At 40.5% G+C, this 15,347-nt stretch overlaps 1 protein-coding gene across 4 annotated transcripts in view; it reads left to right on the forward strand.

Annotated features, from left to right (window-relative positions):
• Positions 1-15,347, forward strand: part of SULF2 (sulfatase 2) — a 417,412-nt gene that overhangs the window by 360,596 nt on the left and 41,469 nt on the right. For all 4 annotated transcript variants that reach the window (XM_069243448.1, XM_069243449.1, XM_069243452.1 and 1 more), the window contains exons 15-16: positions 7,072-7,131; positions 9,074-9,243. In XM_069243448.1, the coding sequence (XP_069099549.1) occupies positions 7,072-7,131; positions 9,074-9,243 (230 nt within the window). The remainder of the gene's footprint in view (positions 1-7,071; positions 7,132-9,073; positions 9,244-15,347) is intronic.

Below are 15,347 nucleotides of genomic sequence, written 5' to 3' on the forward strand. Positions count from 1 at the left end.
AATTCTTGAAACCCCAAAATTGGCACCAATGCAACGTCGTAGACATCAGATGCAGATTTGCAAACTTATTTCAGAATCAAGACCACTGCATGCTACTTAGTCGCATAAGCCTGTAGAAATACATTTTGTAAGGTCTGGATATGTGTGCTTCAAGCACCAATGAACAGGCAAGTATAAAATGGCAATGTCAGGTAATTACAACTGTGGTAACTAACATAGGAGGTATAAAATACTTAGAGCTATGCATACATTTCTATGCATTTAGCAAGTGAACAAATGAAATCTGAATAAACCTAATCACTTGGTGGTAAAGCAAAATCCTTCTATACATAAAATAAATTTAATTTCTAAGTTTGGAGCAGTGCCCGTGCATTATTGTCTGAATGGAATGTGTTCAAGCATAGCTACTGATTCATGCTCAGGAATCTGTTTATGGGCTTTACCTCTCCAATACAACTGAGGGCTGATCTTATTTTGGATGATAAATCCCAGCACTTGGGTACAATTTTCTTCTTCAATAGAGATTGGTGGAAGTAAGGAAATTACCACTAGTGCTGATGCAGTTACTACGTACTAAATTTAGTCCCCCGCCCAGTTGAAATACTATAGGCAAGAATGATCATTAAAACATAGTTGGTCACATCTGTGCTGGTCGTTCCTCTCCTCTCTGGTAGGGATGCTATCTCCTTATATCTGTTCCGAAGACCTATGGCATCTGGGTATGGATTTAGTCACTTGCATTTAGTTCTGGATCAAGGTGGGCAATCAATCTTTTAGTCTCTGGCAAATAACAAACTATTAAGACCACCAGGATTGAAACCTGAAACCTTAGCTCTCCCATACCTGAGTGGATTGCACCCTTAATGCAGAACAGATGCTGGCTTCAGTCTGAGACGTTCTTGCTGGTTTCTTTTCTGAACTCACAAGCTTAACTTATTTCTTTATGATGCTTGTAGCCATTTCAAGGTATGTGAAAGGTTGTTAGGGAAGATGTGGTGTAGCAAAAGCAGCTTTTTCTGTATGGTCATCACAAATTGTTTGCCTTTTTCGGAACCCTATTTTTGCTGGCTTTAGGACTCTGTGCACTTTACCGCTGCTAAATAATAGCAAAGTGGTTGTGCTTCCTCTCTGAATTATTTGGTCTATGTAACTTCCCTGTAAGTCCATTACATTGTAAAAGACTCCCATTGCATGGAAAGTTAAATATCATTTGTGTGCTGGAGTGTATGTTCACCCCATCCTCATAAGTGACAAAACACATTTCTGCCTGGAACATCACTGTGCTCTAGTTAGGCTGCAGTTTAAACATACTGCAATGACACATAGCAGTAAAGATATTTTTGTCATGTAGAAAACACTTATTTTTATATATTCATAATTCATCTCTAAAGTGTGATTTGTAAGCACACAGGGCAGGGTGCTAATATGTGCAATGGGGCAAACTACATATCTGCTGCTGAGACCAGAGATTGTGTTCTAAACTTTAACAAACTACAAGTATGTAAACATGTCTCAAAGACCCACCCAGTGGTCCCACTTAATAGAAATTAGTGATATTCAACGTCTTCCCCCCATTTTCCCTGGAAGATGGAGAGCTTACTAAAAGGACCCCCCAAGCGTGTTTCCCGCCAATTTTGGAGATGCATTTTTGATGCATAGGAATATGATTACATCTCCACCAATCAAAGAAGCACTTCTTGAGTGCCTTGAGCCAGGCCGCAGGGCCTGGCCACATGCCAGGCCCTGCGGTCACACCCTGTCACGCCATGCTGAAGGACATGCATGGCGTGGCATAGGGTGGTTGTAGGGGGTTATCTGCGGCCAACCTCTGCCATGCACAGCAGAAGGCCGTGCATGGCACAGAGTATGTGTGGTTATAGGGGGTTGGCCACAGACCCTTGCCACAGGCCAGGCTCTGCAGCCAGCCATGCCGTACATGGTCAAAAGTAATTATAACTCAAGCCCTCGCTGTCACTGTTAATTAACCCAGATATTACATGACTGATGACATCATTGATAATATCACTGTAACGTTTGCAGTTGCATTAATATCTATGAGGCCATTCAAAGCCACACAAAGTGGCTTTACGTGGCATCATAGATTTGAGTTCAAGGTTTGCGCATCACTGTGTCACAAAAAAGTAATGCAACAGTGATGCAAAGGGCTCATAAATCTGCCCCTTAGGTTTTAAAATCTGACTTAAAGGTGAAATCTGATTTTTGACAACTTAAGCAGAAAAGATAAATTGTAAAAATGTTGTTTATGCTTCCTGAGCTAGAATTGGCTTAAAACCAGTTCTGCCACTCATCACACATCCAGTGCTGGTACACACATCCTTGACTAGGAGAGTTTACAACTGTGACTCACAAGACAGTGGCCTAACTCTGGGCACAGGGAAGGACTACGGTTGTTAACTTCTGACCACTTAGTAGGGATTAGCTATTTGGGTGTGAACTGGAAGAGCAAAATGACAGTTTTAGCACTAGCTTTTTTTGACTTGGAGATGCCAGGAAGGGATTCTCTTATTCATCCCAAATACCCTGTAACAGACAGGCAGTCTACAACCCCAACAGGAGGGAAAACACATTTTCAGTTTGTCAGGTAGTACAGTGGCAAAGGGTGGCATCTTTGTCCCGTCATCTTGAAACAGATGTTCCTTTGTAATTTTACAGGAAGGCAAACAGGGAGAACTGCATTTGGAGGTTAGGGACAGATAGAAAAATGTTAGGATAGCGCAGTAGAGTTTCTCCAATTACTTGCTAGTTCACATGATAAAGCTGGCACCTCCACCATCACCTCCACAGAACAAGCCTGGACTTGGCCTGAAGAATAAGGCCCTACTGGAAAAATAATCCAGAATCCTCCTGAAAGAAAAGGACTCACACAAGTACTAGTGCACCTTGAGAAGGCTGTTGGAGAACAGGTGCAAGGTCTACATGGGGGCCCCTGCACTGTCCAAGTGCTTGGCATGGGCAGTGCACGGGCCTCCCTGCCCAGCACCATCGCAATGTTCACTGTCTGCTTTGCGCCCTGCTTGCACTCTGCTTGCTACAGCATTGCCACCTGCTGAATTACAAGCCGGAGACAATGCTGTAGCCTGTTTCCCTCTAGGCCGGCGTGTGGAAACTTAGGTTTCCTGCCACCGACCTAGCAGGAAACCCATAATAGCTCCAGCAGGGAGGTTGACGCGTATGCAGCCACCCTGTCAGGAGTTTGGCAGATAGAGCTTTCCGTCTGCCAAACTCATAATGGAGCCCTATGTTTTCTGCACTTAAGTTTAATTTAGATGTGCAAAATAGTTTGCAAGATGGACCCAAAGTGTTTCAGCAAAAGAAGTAAATGTCCTTTCCAGTGCTTAATTTTAGGCAGTGGTTGCAGGTGGGGCCCACCTGCACTCATTTTTGGGGACGGGCACATAAGTGTTTTCAACAGGCTTTGATCTAAAATAAGAGAGAGAAAAACTCAAAAGGGAAAAAAAAGGATAAAAAATATGGAAAAGAAGTAACAAAGGAAGAATGTATTGAGGAGAAAAAACTTGCAAGAGTGAGCTAAAGAGAGAGGGATTGCCTGGTGCTAAGTTTAAGAGGTATGAGGTGAAATCAAGATAAAGCACTCTTGGTATGGGGCACCGCCTCTTCTAATAGAGAACTGGTCCTTTCTCTTTCAGGATAAACTAAGTGGTACAGTGACCCTATTCTACATTAAATATACAGATGTGCCAAAGTTATGTCAACATCAGAAGTCAGGCAAATATTAAAGAACAAACATTAGGTCGCACACTTTTCTCATTAATTCTACTTTCTCATTAAGTATTTGCCACTCCATCCTTGATAATATGTTTGTCCTGTGCTGTGAAGTGATCCATAGGCAACATTTAGGCACCATATCATAAATCAAAATGAATAAACAAATGCAGTCCGTTTTTAGTATTATAATAAAATGTATTTCACTAAGAAAACGTTCATGTGTTTTTATATATAGGTTGTAGAATCCACATACCTTGTTAGCCATGTTTTTATTATCTGCAAGGATCTGCTTTAAAAAGAAAGCTTCCCAGCCTAGATTCAGATTTAGTCATGCCTTCACACAGCGATATTCATCATAACTAAATTCTGCCTTAGGAGACACTGTATTTTTTTTTTTTTTCAGGGGACTTACATTTAACAATTTTACTCTACACCTAAGGTTGCCGTCCATCATCCACACCCATTCTATTTGCGAAAAGTAAATGTTTCAGGTAAAAAGCCTGCAGAGAAAGGCTCATATTGGGAAATGTGAGCAACATCATCAATATGTAACTTCCTCCAGGAACAAGCTGTCTTGAATTATTGCTCTCTTCTTCCTCCCCCAAAAATGATCAGATTACTTCTGACAGCCTAAATGTAAATGCCTATTTGTTAGCAATAGGAATGAGTTTAAACACCAGCAGTGAATAGACCTTTCACTGACAGTTGCCCGAGGATGACAGTTCTCTTGATACACATCAAGCATATAGATCTGTAGGAAACATAGGGAGCAGGACCTGTGGTCCCCTGGCTATCTTAAATGTGAAGGCTCTGTGGTTTTGAATTGAAGGTCCCTGCTGTGACAAAAAAAAAAAAACATCACAGGTCTGTTTGACAGTAGGAGCTAGTTAGAATATCAAGCTTGCTCTAATGTGATATGTAACATTTTAATGTAATGATACACCTCGCTTACCTTTCACTCTTGCTTACACATCTTTAGAATTTTAACCCAGGAGCTTATCATAATACTCAATTTAATTTGTCTCTTTTATTAGGGTGATTTTGTTTCCTAACAGACTGTAGCTGCCTGCAAATTTTAATCTCAAATGCTATACATTTCAACACATTTGAGTATTTTTTCAAAACAACAAATAGAACAGAATAGACAAAAGAGTGTCTATTTAGGAATTGGTGAGGATTTCCTTGTAAATAAAATATTTTTACATAAAATTGTCAGTAAATAAGAGTAGAGAAAGGTCCAGTTCCTCTTTACACAAGGTCAGCATTTAAACTTTCACACACTTTCCCGCAATGAAGTAAACAGCATGATAACATGCCAATTAGCCTAGCCACCATGCAACACATACACTATTTTAGAGGGAAGTCTTCACCAAGTCCAAGTTTTGTATATAATGAAATATTTCAAAATGAAATGTGAGATAGGTGCTCTAACAGAAGGTTATCAGGTGTAAATTGAACCTGGTTGAAGTCTTAAAATTCAACAAATGGTTGGGTTATTACAAAAGTGGCCATGCGAGAAGCGAAACATTACATACGTACCTCAGCGCAGTACCATTTCTACCTGGTGTTACAGTTATGTGTTTGTGATGTTAAGTACCCTTAAATCCAGGTTGATCAACAGAATACACAAAGCCCCAACCTTACCAAAATTGTTAATATCAAATTTCGTAAGAAAGGTTAAAGCCTTAGCAACGTCTACTGAATGATAATGAATAGGATTACCAGGTGACTCCATATCAATGGTGATAGAAAGGGGCCTATTCGCATTCTGCATTTGAAAGTATGGTTAATAGTACTACAATACTGCTACTTCCATTTTACAAAATGTGCTTCACTAATCTATATGCAGAGGTCTATGCCTCCATCTCTCCTACTCTTTACGTGTGGGGATGTCCACCCCAACTGCAAAGTTCTCTACACATGTAAGTATACAGTTTGAATCAAATGTGGGAGGAACAGAGTGTAGTGGATGGAAAATGAAAAATACTTTCTACTAAAAGGGAGGTGCTAAAGGAGAAGTAAGGAGGGGCTTAATAAGGAGGGGTTTAGAAAGGGACCCCAAATTGCCCTTCTATTGTTACTACAGCAAAAAGCATCTAAAACAGTGTGAAATGTACTCGAGTTATGAGCAAAAATACGTCCCGCACCACACATGGTACTGCACTGCAATACCCTCTCATAGAAAATAATTAAAGTAATGACATAAAACAGTAGTTCCCAACCTGTGGCCCATGGACCCTCAGGGGTCCGTGACACATTCCCTTGGGGTCCGCAGGCCTGAGCCGGCAGTAAGGCACTTCTCCGTCTGGGGCCTCTGGAAAACACATGCATGCATGTTTTATATTTATTACTTCCTTTGTTTGGCACTTTTAAAAACACTGCAACATTCTTTGTACATCCAGAAGGTTTCCGACAAAAATAAAAGCGCAAAGATATCTCAAGTGATTAATGTACCTGCTGGAGAGAGATGGAACTTTTGTGCACTATCTGTTTTGACTCAAAGGTAGCGCAGATGGTTAAAATGCCTGCTGCAAAAACGAGTATCATGCAAAGAACAGTATTTTATGTGCATAGCACAGTGGCTTATTGCTTTTGTCACAGAGCTTCTTTTGTTACAGTGCAGTGCATAAGTTACAATTGTAATCTAGCACAGTGAGCTATGAACTGCCATTAAAGAGCTGCAGGGCACAAATTAGAAAGTTGTTTATTTCCCAGTCTTTAATTTTCCTTATGCTGCCAAAAAAGGTTTAATAAGTAGGAGTGTTATAACTGAGAAGGAGCAAGAATCAAAACCCCACAAACATTGAAGGTCATGGTTTCCCAGCGATTGACAACCAGAACTGGTTTTATGGCACATATTCAAGATATTAACTGGCTTGCTAAATAAGTCCCATTTAGTTTAATTGCATATATATCATGAAGATGCTCCTTGAAGCAGGCAGTTGCGGTATAGCTTTGCACAATTAGATTGATGTAACTGTTAAACCAAACACTGCTTTTAATCAAAATGGTGAGAGATAAAGTGAAATGACTGGAACTTATGTGAAATCTTGGTCTTGAAATGTGAAACCTTTTGTTATGTTTTTCTGATATTTTATGTTTTTAAGTAAATAAGGGCATTTTATTTGCGTTAATTTGTCAAATATAAAGTCGCAGTTAAATAAACAGTTTGACAGAGGCAAGAATGTTGTGTTTGAAAAGTAATTTTAAAAAGTGATTTAAATTTTTTATGTAAATTCACTTTTTAAATAGTAAATTGCATTTTTTGTGCAACCGCAACTCGACATTGTTTTCAAAATGTCTTTTGTTTGTTTACTGTCCTAGTTACTATTTCAAGCACAAAGGAAAACTAAAGCACAGAGGTTCTGGCGTGCACCCATACAAGTAAGTACAACCCGCAGTGTCCCTTTACTGACAAACACTGGCAAAAAAAGATGAATTAATGTAGCAGCTCATACTCATTGTCATCTGAAGGGATCTGAAAGTGGAATATTGGCTCTGACTCGAGACAGCCCTTACGCATACCCCATTCTGCCAGGTAGGGTGGTTCGCAAAAAACATATATGAACACTTTGAATGGTGATATAGTTGGGCTCTTAGAGTTTTGTGCAATTGCTGATGATGAGCCATTTTGGGGGTGGGGGAACATATTGTCAATGGGTCTACTATAATTTTTGACCCCCCCCTTGAAATGCAGAGTTTCACAGAAATGCTACGAGCTAACATTGAAAGCACACCCCACCCTCATATGGCATCCCTAGGTCCATATCAACATTTAGACCGTTGGGATGGGCAGTAACGTTTCATGGGAAGTAATAGCAGTTAGAAACAATTCTAAAAACACATCCATCTGTTCTCACTGATCGAAACAGACCCTTTGGAACATTCTATTGCTTTGAGGTGTTATTTATGTTATTCCACAGGAGCATCCATGCGAATCACTGTTGCGGTGAAGTTCCACCCTCATTATGATCACTACTAGCGCAACAATCACCTGGTCTAATCTTTGATGGGTCTCTGCTGCCCTCTGTAGCACCCTAACCACAATGGATCTCAATGTTGACTGATTTACGAGTCATGCCTTTCTGAATGGGGCATACCCATTGCATAAAAATCCCTACGACACAGACCTCAGAGATGTGATGAATCTGCAATCTATTGCCATCTGTAGAACACATTGTCCCTTTCTGCCAGCCCATCTGTAACATTCAGTTTTGTACAACAAAGGGGCCTTATATCAAATTGGCTCATGCTGGCAGGGAGATCTCATCAGGATTTATTCAAGCAAGCTTAGGGACAACACTCCTATAGTCAAGTAATATTTAACAGCTATTGATAAAATAACTGGGACATTTTTAATAACTTTAGTTAGTTTTTGCTTCAGGTTAGAGGGTCCAAGCATGTTTTCTACATCCACAAGTACAGTGATTGATAGGGAAAATGTCAGTTTTCATAACTTCATGGTCACTGTGTTTTAACATTTTATGCATAGTAGGAAGGAAAACAAACATCCCTAGTGTCTATAAATTGTAGTACGTGGCCTCAAGGAGGGCGTTTGTCTTCTGCAAATTTTCGGGTGATGAGGAGAGGTCATTCAAGGTTGAGTGACATAATGTATCAGACATGGTCCCTGTGCCTTCCTCAATCACTCATGTGAGTTGCCAGATCATTTCAAACTTTTGTACCCGGTCATTGATAAGTGCTGATAATTTTCCATTGCATATAGGTTTCCGATCTTTGCAAAGGTGTAACGGAGGGGCCGTTTGTAGTTTCCAAACGTTGGCAACAGCCTATCAGCAGCTAGAAGCCATAGGTGTTGTCAGTGGCTCAGCTCCTAAGATCCCCCACATAGCAAATTTGGGGATGTAATGGTACAATATTCCTGTTAGGGCTTTAATGAGCGATAGTAACCCTTTACAAGATGGAAATGTCACCATGTATCTTTATCTCACAACCGATTGCTATCTAAGGTGTGTTAATATTTTACTAGGATCTTTCACAGAGTGTAGGTTTTATTCAAAGTGAACTAAAACTAAAAATAAAATTGCACTTTGGCATCAAACTTCCAACCTGTTAAAACAGACCGCGGGGTACGTTTGCATAAATTGATCTTGAATATTACGCCTACACCATCACATCCGATTCATTTCCATGTGTAGCAAATGACTGATATCTTGCTTTTAGTGTAACAACCTGTACTTAATTCACTTTATTCCAGTCGTTTTTGTTAGTTCGCATTAAATTAACTAGATAAATGATAAAAAGGCTACTAAGAAAAAGTGATGAACCCTATTTAACAATTGAATGCATTCTCTTCTGCAATTAGAAAGGACATGCAGGAAAAGGACAAGGTGTGGCTTCTTCGTGATCAGAGACGTAAGAAAAAACTACGCAAGTTGCTGAAAAGGCTGAAAAATAACGACACCTGCAGCATGCCGGGCTTGACCTGCTTCACACATGACAACCAGCACTGGCAGACTGCCCCCTTTTGGACATGTAAGACTTTGCATTGAACAAGGCAATGACTTGTGTTCTTTGACTACAACAATGATCAGTATATTCATAACACGTTAGCCTACTGAAAAATCTTTTGAGCACATTCCCAATTTATATATACAATGCATAAAGTAGGTTCTAGCAGAAAACATACTTAGAATGATAAAGGAGAATGTCATATAGAATTTGAATCATCAGTGATAGCATGCCGTAATCAAACATTGGCAGAGGAAATTAAAATTCCTAGTTAGGCCCCTGCAACAGTGCACTTTAAACATGCAATCTATGAGTTGCACTTGTAATTAGTTTATCTCTGTTCAGAAAAGGTCCTCATAGCAAACATTTTTGCTGTTACACAGAAAAGCAAAATCCTCTCAAATATCACAATTAGGACCTGTATGGTGCATGATGAGTATCTCCCCCTCAAAAACTGGCCATTCAGAAAAAATGGTAAACACAGAAAACTGTAACCTTAACTTTGAAAGCAACGCTAGTTCTGACTTGCAAGGCGCATGATAGTAATTCATCTGCGATTACCAGCGTTGAAGCACACGTCCATTGACAGCTTTTCTTCTCTGGATGTTTTGCAAATAGTTTGGAAAGACATAACAAGATTTATGAACTGTATTTATAACTAAAGAGGAACCAGTTCACAAATATAACATGTTGATAATTAGCTGGTATAAACTAGTGTGAAAATGTAAAATGCCCTGTTGCTTTTCCTCTTTATTTCAGCCACCCAAACGGATGCACTTCTCAATGACTATACATCAATAACATAAATTTCGGAAGTCGCCAAATTTCGAAGTTGTTTCAAATTAGCATCCAAACTTAAAGTCCAAAGAACTTTACAAAATAACGTGTAGAGTTTTATTCGGCTTGGTTTCAAAATTTAAGTTACACGTTTTTTTCTGTGCCCATTAATTGTTCCTCATAAGTCTTTTAAAAACACCAGCTTTGTAGTTCTAAAGAACAACATAGTTACAACGTTTGGGTTTCTGTATTTTTTTCACAGCCAACCTAGATGTTTCATGGATGAAACTGCTTTCCCAAGGTTCAAAAGCAAATAATTAGACGTTTGTCTAATATTTTCCCCACAGTATCCTTACAGTTATTTCCCCCAAATCATCTATAGTGCATGTGATTGTTATTTGGCGTAACGTTTAAATGTTTAAATCTCCATATAAGGTATAAGTCCTATTTGTTTTATTCTCTCACGTATTTCCATATCTTACAAGTATCCTGCCAGAAGACTCATGAGTAAATGGTCTTATATTTGTCACATAAGGGAGTATACCAGCTCTTTGTCAGTCAACAACAGTACCAACTAGATCAATGGTCCTTAACGTTTTGACTTAGGTGGAGCCCCACTTAATCACCATTGGAACCCAGGGACCCCCACTGAATCATTATTAGAATCTGGTGACACCCACTGAGACCAAGCACTTTTGATGATTGAACTGCAAAATAATACACCTAAGTACACAGAAACAAGCATTCATCAAATACATACACAAATGATAAAAAATATTATTTAATTAAAAAACAAATATAAAACAAAATCAAATTTTTAATTTTAATGAGAAGATTGGAGGTTTTCTAAATTCAATTGAGGCCACTCATCAATCGTATTTGATTCACTTGCACTGCTACCACAAATTATTCTGAAGGTACTAACACTTTTTAGCCTTCAATTTTACATTTTGCATCTTTCTTTGTACACACTTTATTAATCTATTAATATTATGCAATTTTCTAAGTAGTTGTGGACCCTCTGAAAAGGCTTCTCTGACACCCAGAAGTCCCTGGACCACAGGTTAAGAACTACTGGACTAGCTGGTTAATTTAGCAAGAGGAGGAGAGAGTGGGAGGTGGAGACAACTTTACATTATTTTCTATAACCCTTTATTAAATGTTCTGTGAAATAAACACACAGCTGTATACTGATAAGAAACATTGTGTCATAGGTGTTCTCTATCACAGCAGTCTGGTCATAGAACAACTGAATAAAGGCACTGTAACAAGTAATACATTGAGTGAGTCATTATGAAACATCCCAGTAACCACAGATACATAACATCCCCATGCACATCATTGCCAGTACATATCCAATCCCGGACATATCACAAGCCCCACCCCACTATTCAACCCCCCATCACAAACTATGCAAAATTAGCTATGCAAAATAGCAACATCCCCTGCCATGGAATCTTATTAGAGCCCATATCCCAAAAAGGCACATATATTTCACCCCCCCTCCCTGTGCCAACACTGTTCATGCCGGCATCTGTCATATACTGAGTTTGTCTCTGAATATATTGTGAGCAGTGTCCTGTGACACGTGTACTATAGGCGTCTTGGGTCATGCGCCAGGTTTCACAGCAGCCTGCCATCCGATTTGGCCTATAAAGAAATGTGTCCCATTCTGTAATTTAGGGCCCCTTGCCCATCTGATGATGTATGCGGGTCATAACATGTATTTCCACAGTGCATCCTTTTATCAGTTCCTATAGGCATTTTGCGATTGGTGGACAGTGGCGGTGTTCCAGCTCATCACAATGCTCCGCTTGCCCAAGAGTAAGGCAAGATCTATAAATTACGATGTGTGGTTGGCTTTCTCAAGTCATGTAAATCTGCCCAATAGGCACACCGTCATTGTCAAGGGCAACTGTCTGCCTGTGATGTCCATCAAGAAGTCTGTCAAGGATTTCCAGTAAGTTTGTGTAGGAGGACAGTCCTAGACCATATGAAAAATTCAGCATCTCATGCATACCGTGCAGGGCACTCAGAAGGGAGTCCTGGATACATTTTGACACACCAGGCCTGAGATAAATACATACAGTATAAGTGTGCATTTGAAATGGGGGTTCTTATTCATTCCCTTTGTACATTCCAGTATCTTATCCCATTCTTTGGCAGTGATATCTCCACCCATCCTATTTTTCGGAGTAGCAGTGTGAGCCCGAATCACTGGTGTATAGAGGTTACTGCCTTCTATTCACCATGTCTGTTAAGAACATGAAGAGAGCCTCTACTGTGTCCGGTTCCTGTGTTCCCACGCCCCCATGTACCCACAACTGCTGTTTTTAACACTCTATACAGTAGGAACTGCTCCTCATGTATTCCATAATCTTCCTGCAGGGTCTCGAAAGTCGGAAACTTTAATTCCGTTGTATAAATCTCCCATGGTATTGATCTTCGCCTGGGCCAGGTCTTTGTTGCATGTCTGTCCACCACTTGAGGCATAGCCAGCACCACCCATAGCAGGAGTTCAGGGGAGTGTGGTACTCTCGCCCCACTTTCTTTCAGTAAGCATACCAATATGCTTTTATCATTTTCAGTGCTCCAGGGCAAGGGGTTCTCAATTCAGTTCCACGATACAAGGCTCCCAGGAGGACCCCTTCTACAAACATTCCCACAAAATCCTGCCTTCCTGGGTCGGGGTCTGCCACTACCTAGTGTGCCAACCATACCAGTTGAACAGCTAAATAGTACATTTCTGGATTGGGGGCACCCATGGCACCCATATCCAGGGGGATTATTGCTTTTTTGTCTCTCGGTCCCACAAATCAAATCAGAGAATAGAGACCTCAGCTCCCTGAAGAAAGATCCCCTGCAGGGCAAAAGGCAGGGTCAGAAAACAATATAGTAGCTGAGAGAGCACGATCATTTTCAGTGAGGCCACTCTCCCCAAGGTGGACAAGGATTAGTGAAGCCAGAAGGGCATTGTGTCCCACACACAAGAGACACATTTGTCCAAGTTGCCTTCCTTGATGGCTCAGTCTGTGTGATAAATCTACACCCCTAAGTATTTGAAGGTGTTGGGCTCACAGGCCAAAGGGCCCTCCAGAAACATAGGACATTCTAGTGATAGTGTGAGGCGCGGCGGGAATAGGCAGAACTTATCCTAGTTCACTCACAAACCTGTCAGCTCCCGAAACTCATCAGGCCAGTGTCCTAGTGCAGGTAGACCGGTTCCCAGATCTCTTAGGAACAGCAGAGTATTGTCCACATACCAGGCCATCCTGTGGTATATATTACCCACTCTGACGCCCCACTCCGGTCCATTTTCATGTAGAATGCATACTAATGGTTCTAGAGCCAATAAAAATAAGATAGGGGACAGAGGGCGCCCTGTCTTGTGCCTCGGTGCAGTTGCCATTTATCAGAGTAAATATTACTTGTTCGTACCTTGTCCATTTCAGGATATTTCCCTTGATTACCAAAGCCTGTAACACCATAAAAACGGTAAGACTAACAGAAGGTGTTGAAGACGTTTTCTATGTCTAGGGAGGCCACATACGGGTTGCTCGGTTCCCAACCCACTTTCTCCATAATGTGGAGCAGTCGGCTTAGGTTAATGTGGGTTTTCCATACTGAGATGATCCCGCACTGGTGTGAGTGTACCAGACCTGGTAGGTGAGGGAGCATTTGATTTGCAATTGTCTTCCCTAATATTTTCTATTCCGTCGGGAGAAGGGATAAATGTCTATAGGCCTGCACTTTCATAAGGTCTCTGCCCTTTCTCGGTAGTCTCACTGGGATAGCTTCCCTTGTTGATTCAAGGAGTTCCCCGATTACAAAAGCCCCTTGTACATAGTATGTAGCTGTGTCACTAGCTCAGACCTATGGGTGGCATAAAAGTTGGTAGAAAGGCCATCACTTCCAGGTGACTCGCCCTCCCAGTTAATCCATGGCTAGCTTAATTTCTGTGGAGACATTTTTTCCAATAAAGAGAAACAGTATATCATTCAGCAACAGGGATGTCATAATATCACAGATAACTACTGTGTTCTCCATTACAACTTGAATGTGGACATAGGTGTCATGGGTCACTCAGCAAGTCAAGAGCCATCCAGCTCTAAAAAAAACTGGGGAAAGCTAGCCCATTCTCCATCGGACTCAACAGGATTAGAAGCCCCAAGAGAGACCTAGCCATCACACCTTAACTCCCACTCTTTCGTACAGTCGGAGTAGAATTCAGGGTTTTTTTTGGTCAAGAAACATTACCTTACACCCTTGTTATGCAAGCCCAGATGCAACAATTAAACTATATTTCCTTCGCAGTGGACAATATGGGTTATCAGCCTCTGGGTTCCAGTCCTCAGGGAGAGGTAAACCCAACAACAATGATCACCCAGAGGGTGGCTACAAAGATCTAGGCCATACAGCTGGTGATTATGGTGCTCAAATACTTGACATGTAATATGGTCATTCAATAGTGACATTCAAAACTGTGAATCTTTGCAAATGAAAAAGTCATTAATAGCAAACAACCTACTAAAATGCACTCCCTGCTGATTCATTAATTAGTGGTCGTTCTCCACTGAGAGACCAATCTTTGCAGCTAAACACTAGAATCAACATGTAAAATCTTCAAGAAGAGCACCATAATTTAGCAGCCTTGGTGCTCCAAACTCCTCTTACACCTGTGGCAGGTGAAACAGCCTCACCAGAGCTGCAGAGGATGAGTAATTAAAATACAATTCCTATTCCATAGGCAAGGGGACTTCAGAATTGCATGGGCTGTAGCATTTCACTGTGGTTTAATATGTGCCTTTTCGGCAGTCAATATATTGATAGAAGTTAATAAGCACTCGACGCAGTTAATCGGATGGCATCAATCTAAAACCTAAACAAAACTTTGTGAGCCTCGGAAGATGGTATATTATTGTTATACCATGCTCATCAACATCATTGCAGATAACTAACATATACGACAATCAATGAGATTCTAAGAGAGACAGTGATAAATAGAACACGAATTTGTAACTGGGCTCTGACACCACCATGACCGGTTGGAGTGGATGGCTACCTGCTCACCCAAACGTTGCTATCCTTTCTGTTTTCCAGGTCATTTATTTTCTTAAGTCAAATAATATCTTCATTTAACTTTAATATAAAAAAAGTTGCAATTTTGTGAATAGCAGAATTATATTAAACAGTGGCTTAAACTATTTTCTACATCAATTGAACAGGGAGGCAAAACCAGCTAAAGAACGAAAGTGATGAGTGATGCATTCCGGTATTTAGATGGTAATTGTAACTGTGCACAACTAAACCATCTATGAGACGACTATGAGGTTGGAAAAAACAGTATTTCG

This window comes from Pleurodeles waltl, chromosome 7 (assembly GCF_031143425.1).
Source record: "Pleurodeles waltl isolate 20211129_DDA chromosome 7, aPleWal1.hap1.20221129, whole genome shotgun sequence".
NCBI classification, from domain to species: Eukaryota; Metazoa; Chordata; class Amphibia; order Caudata; family Salamandridae; genus Pleurodeles; species Pleurodeles waltl.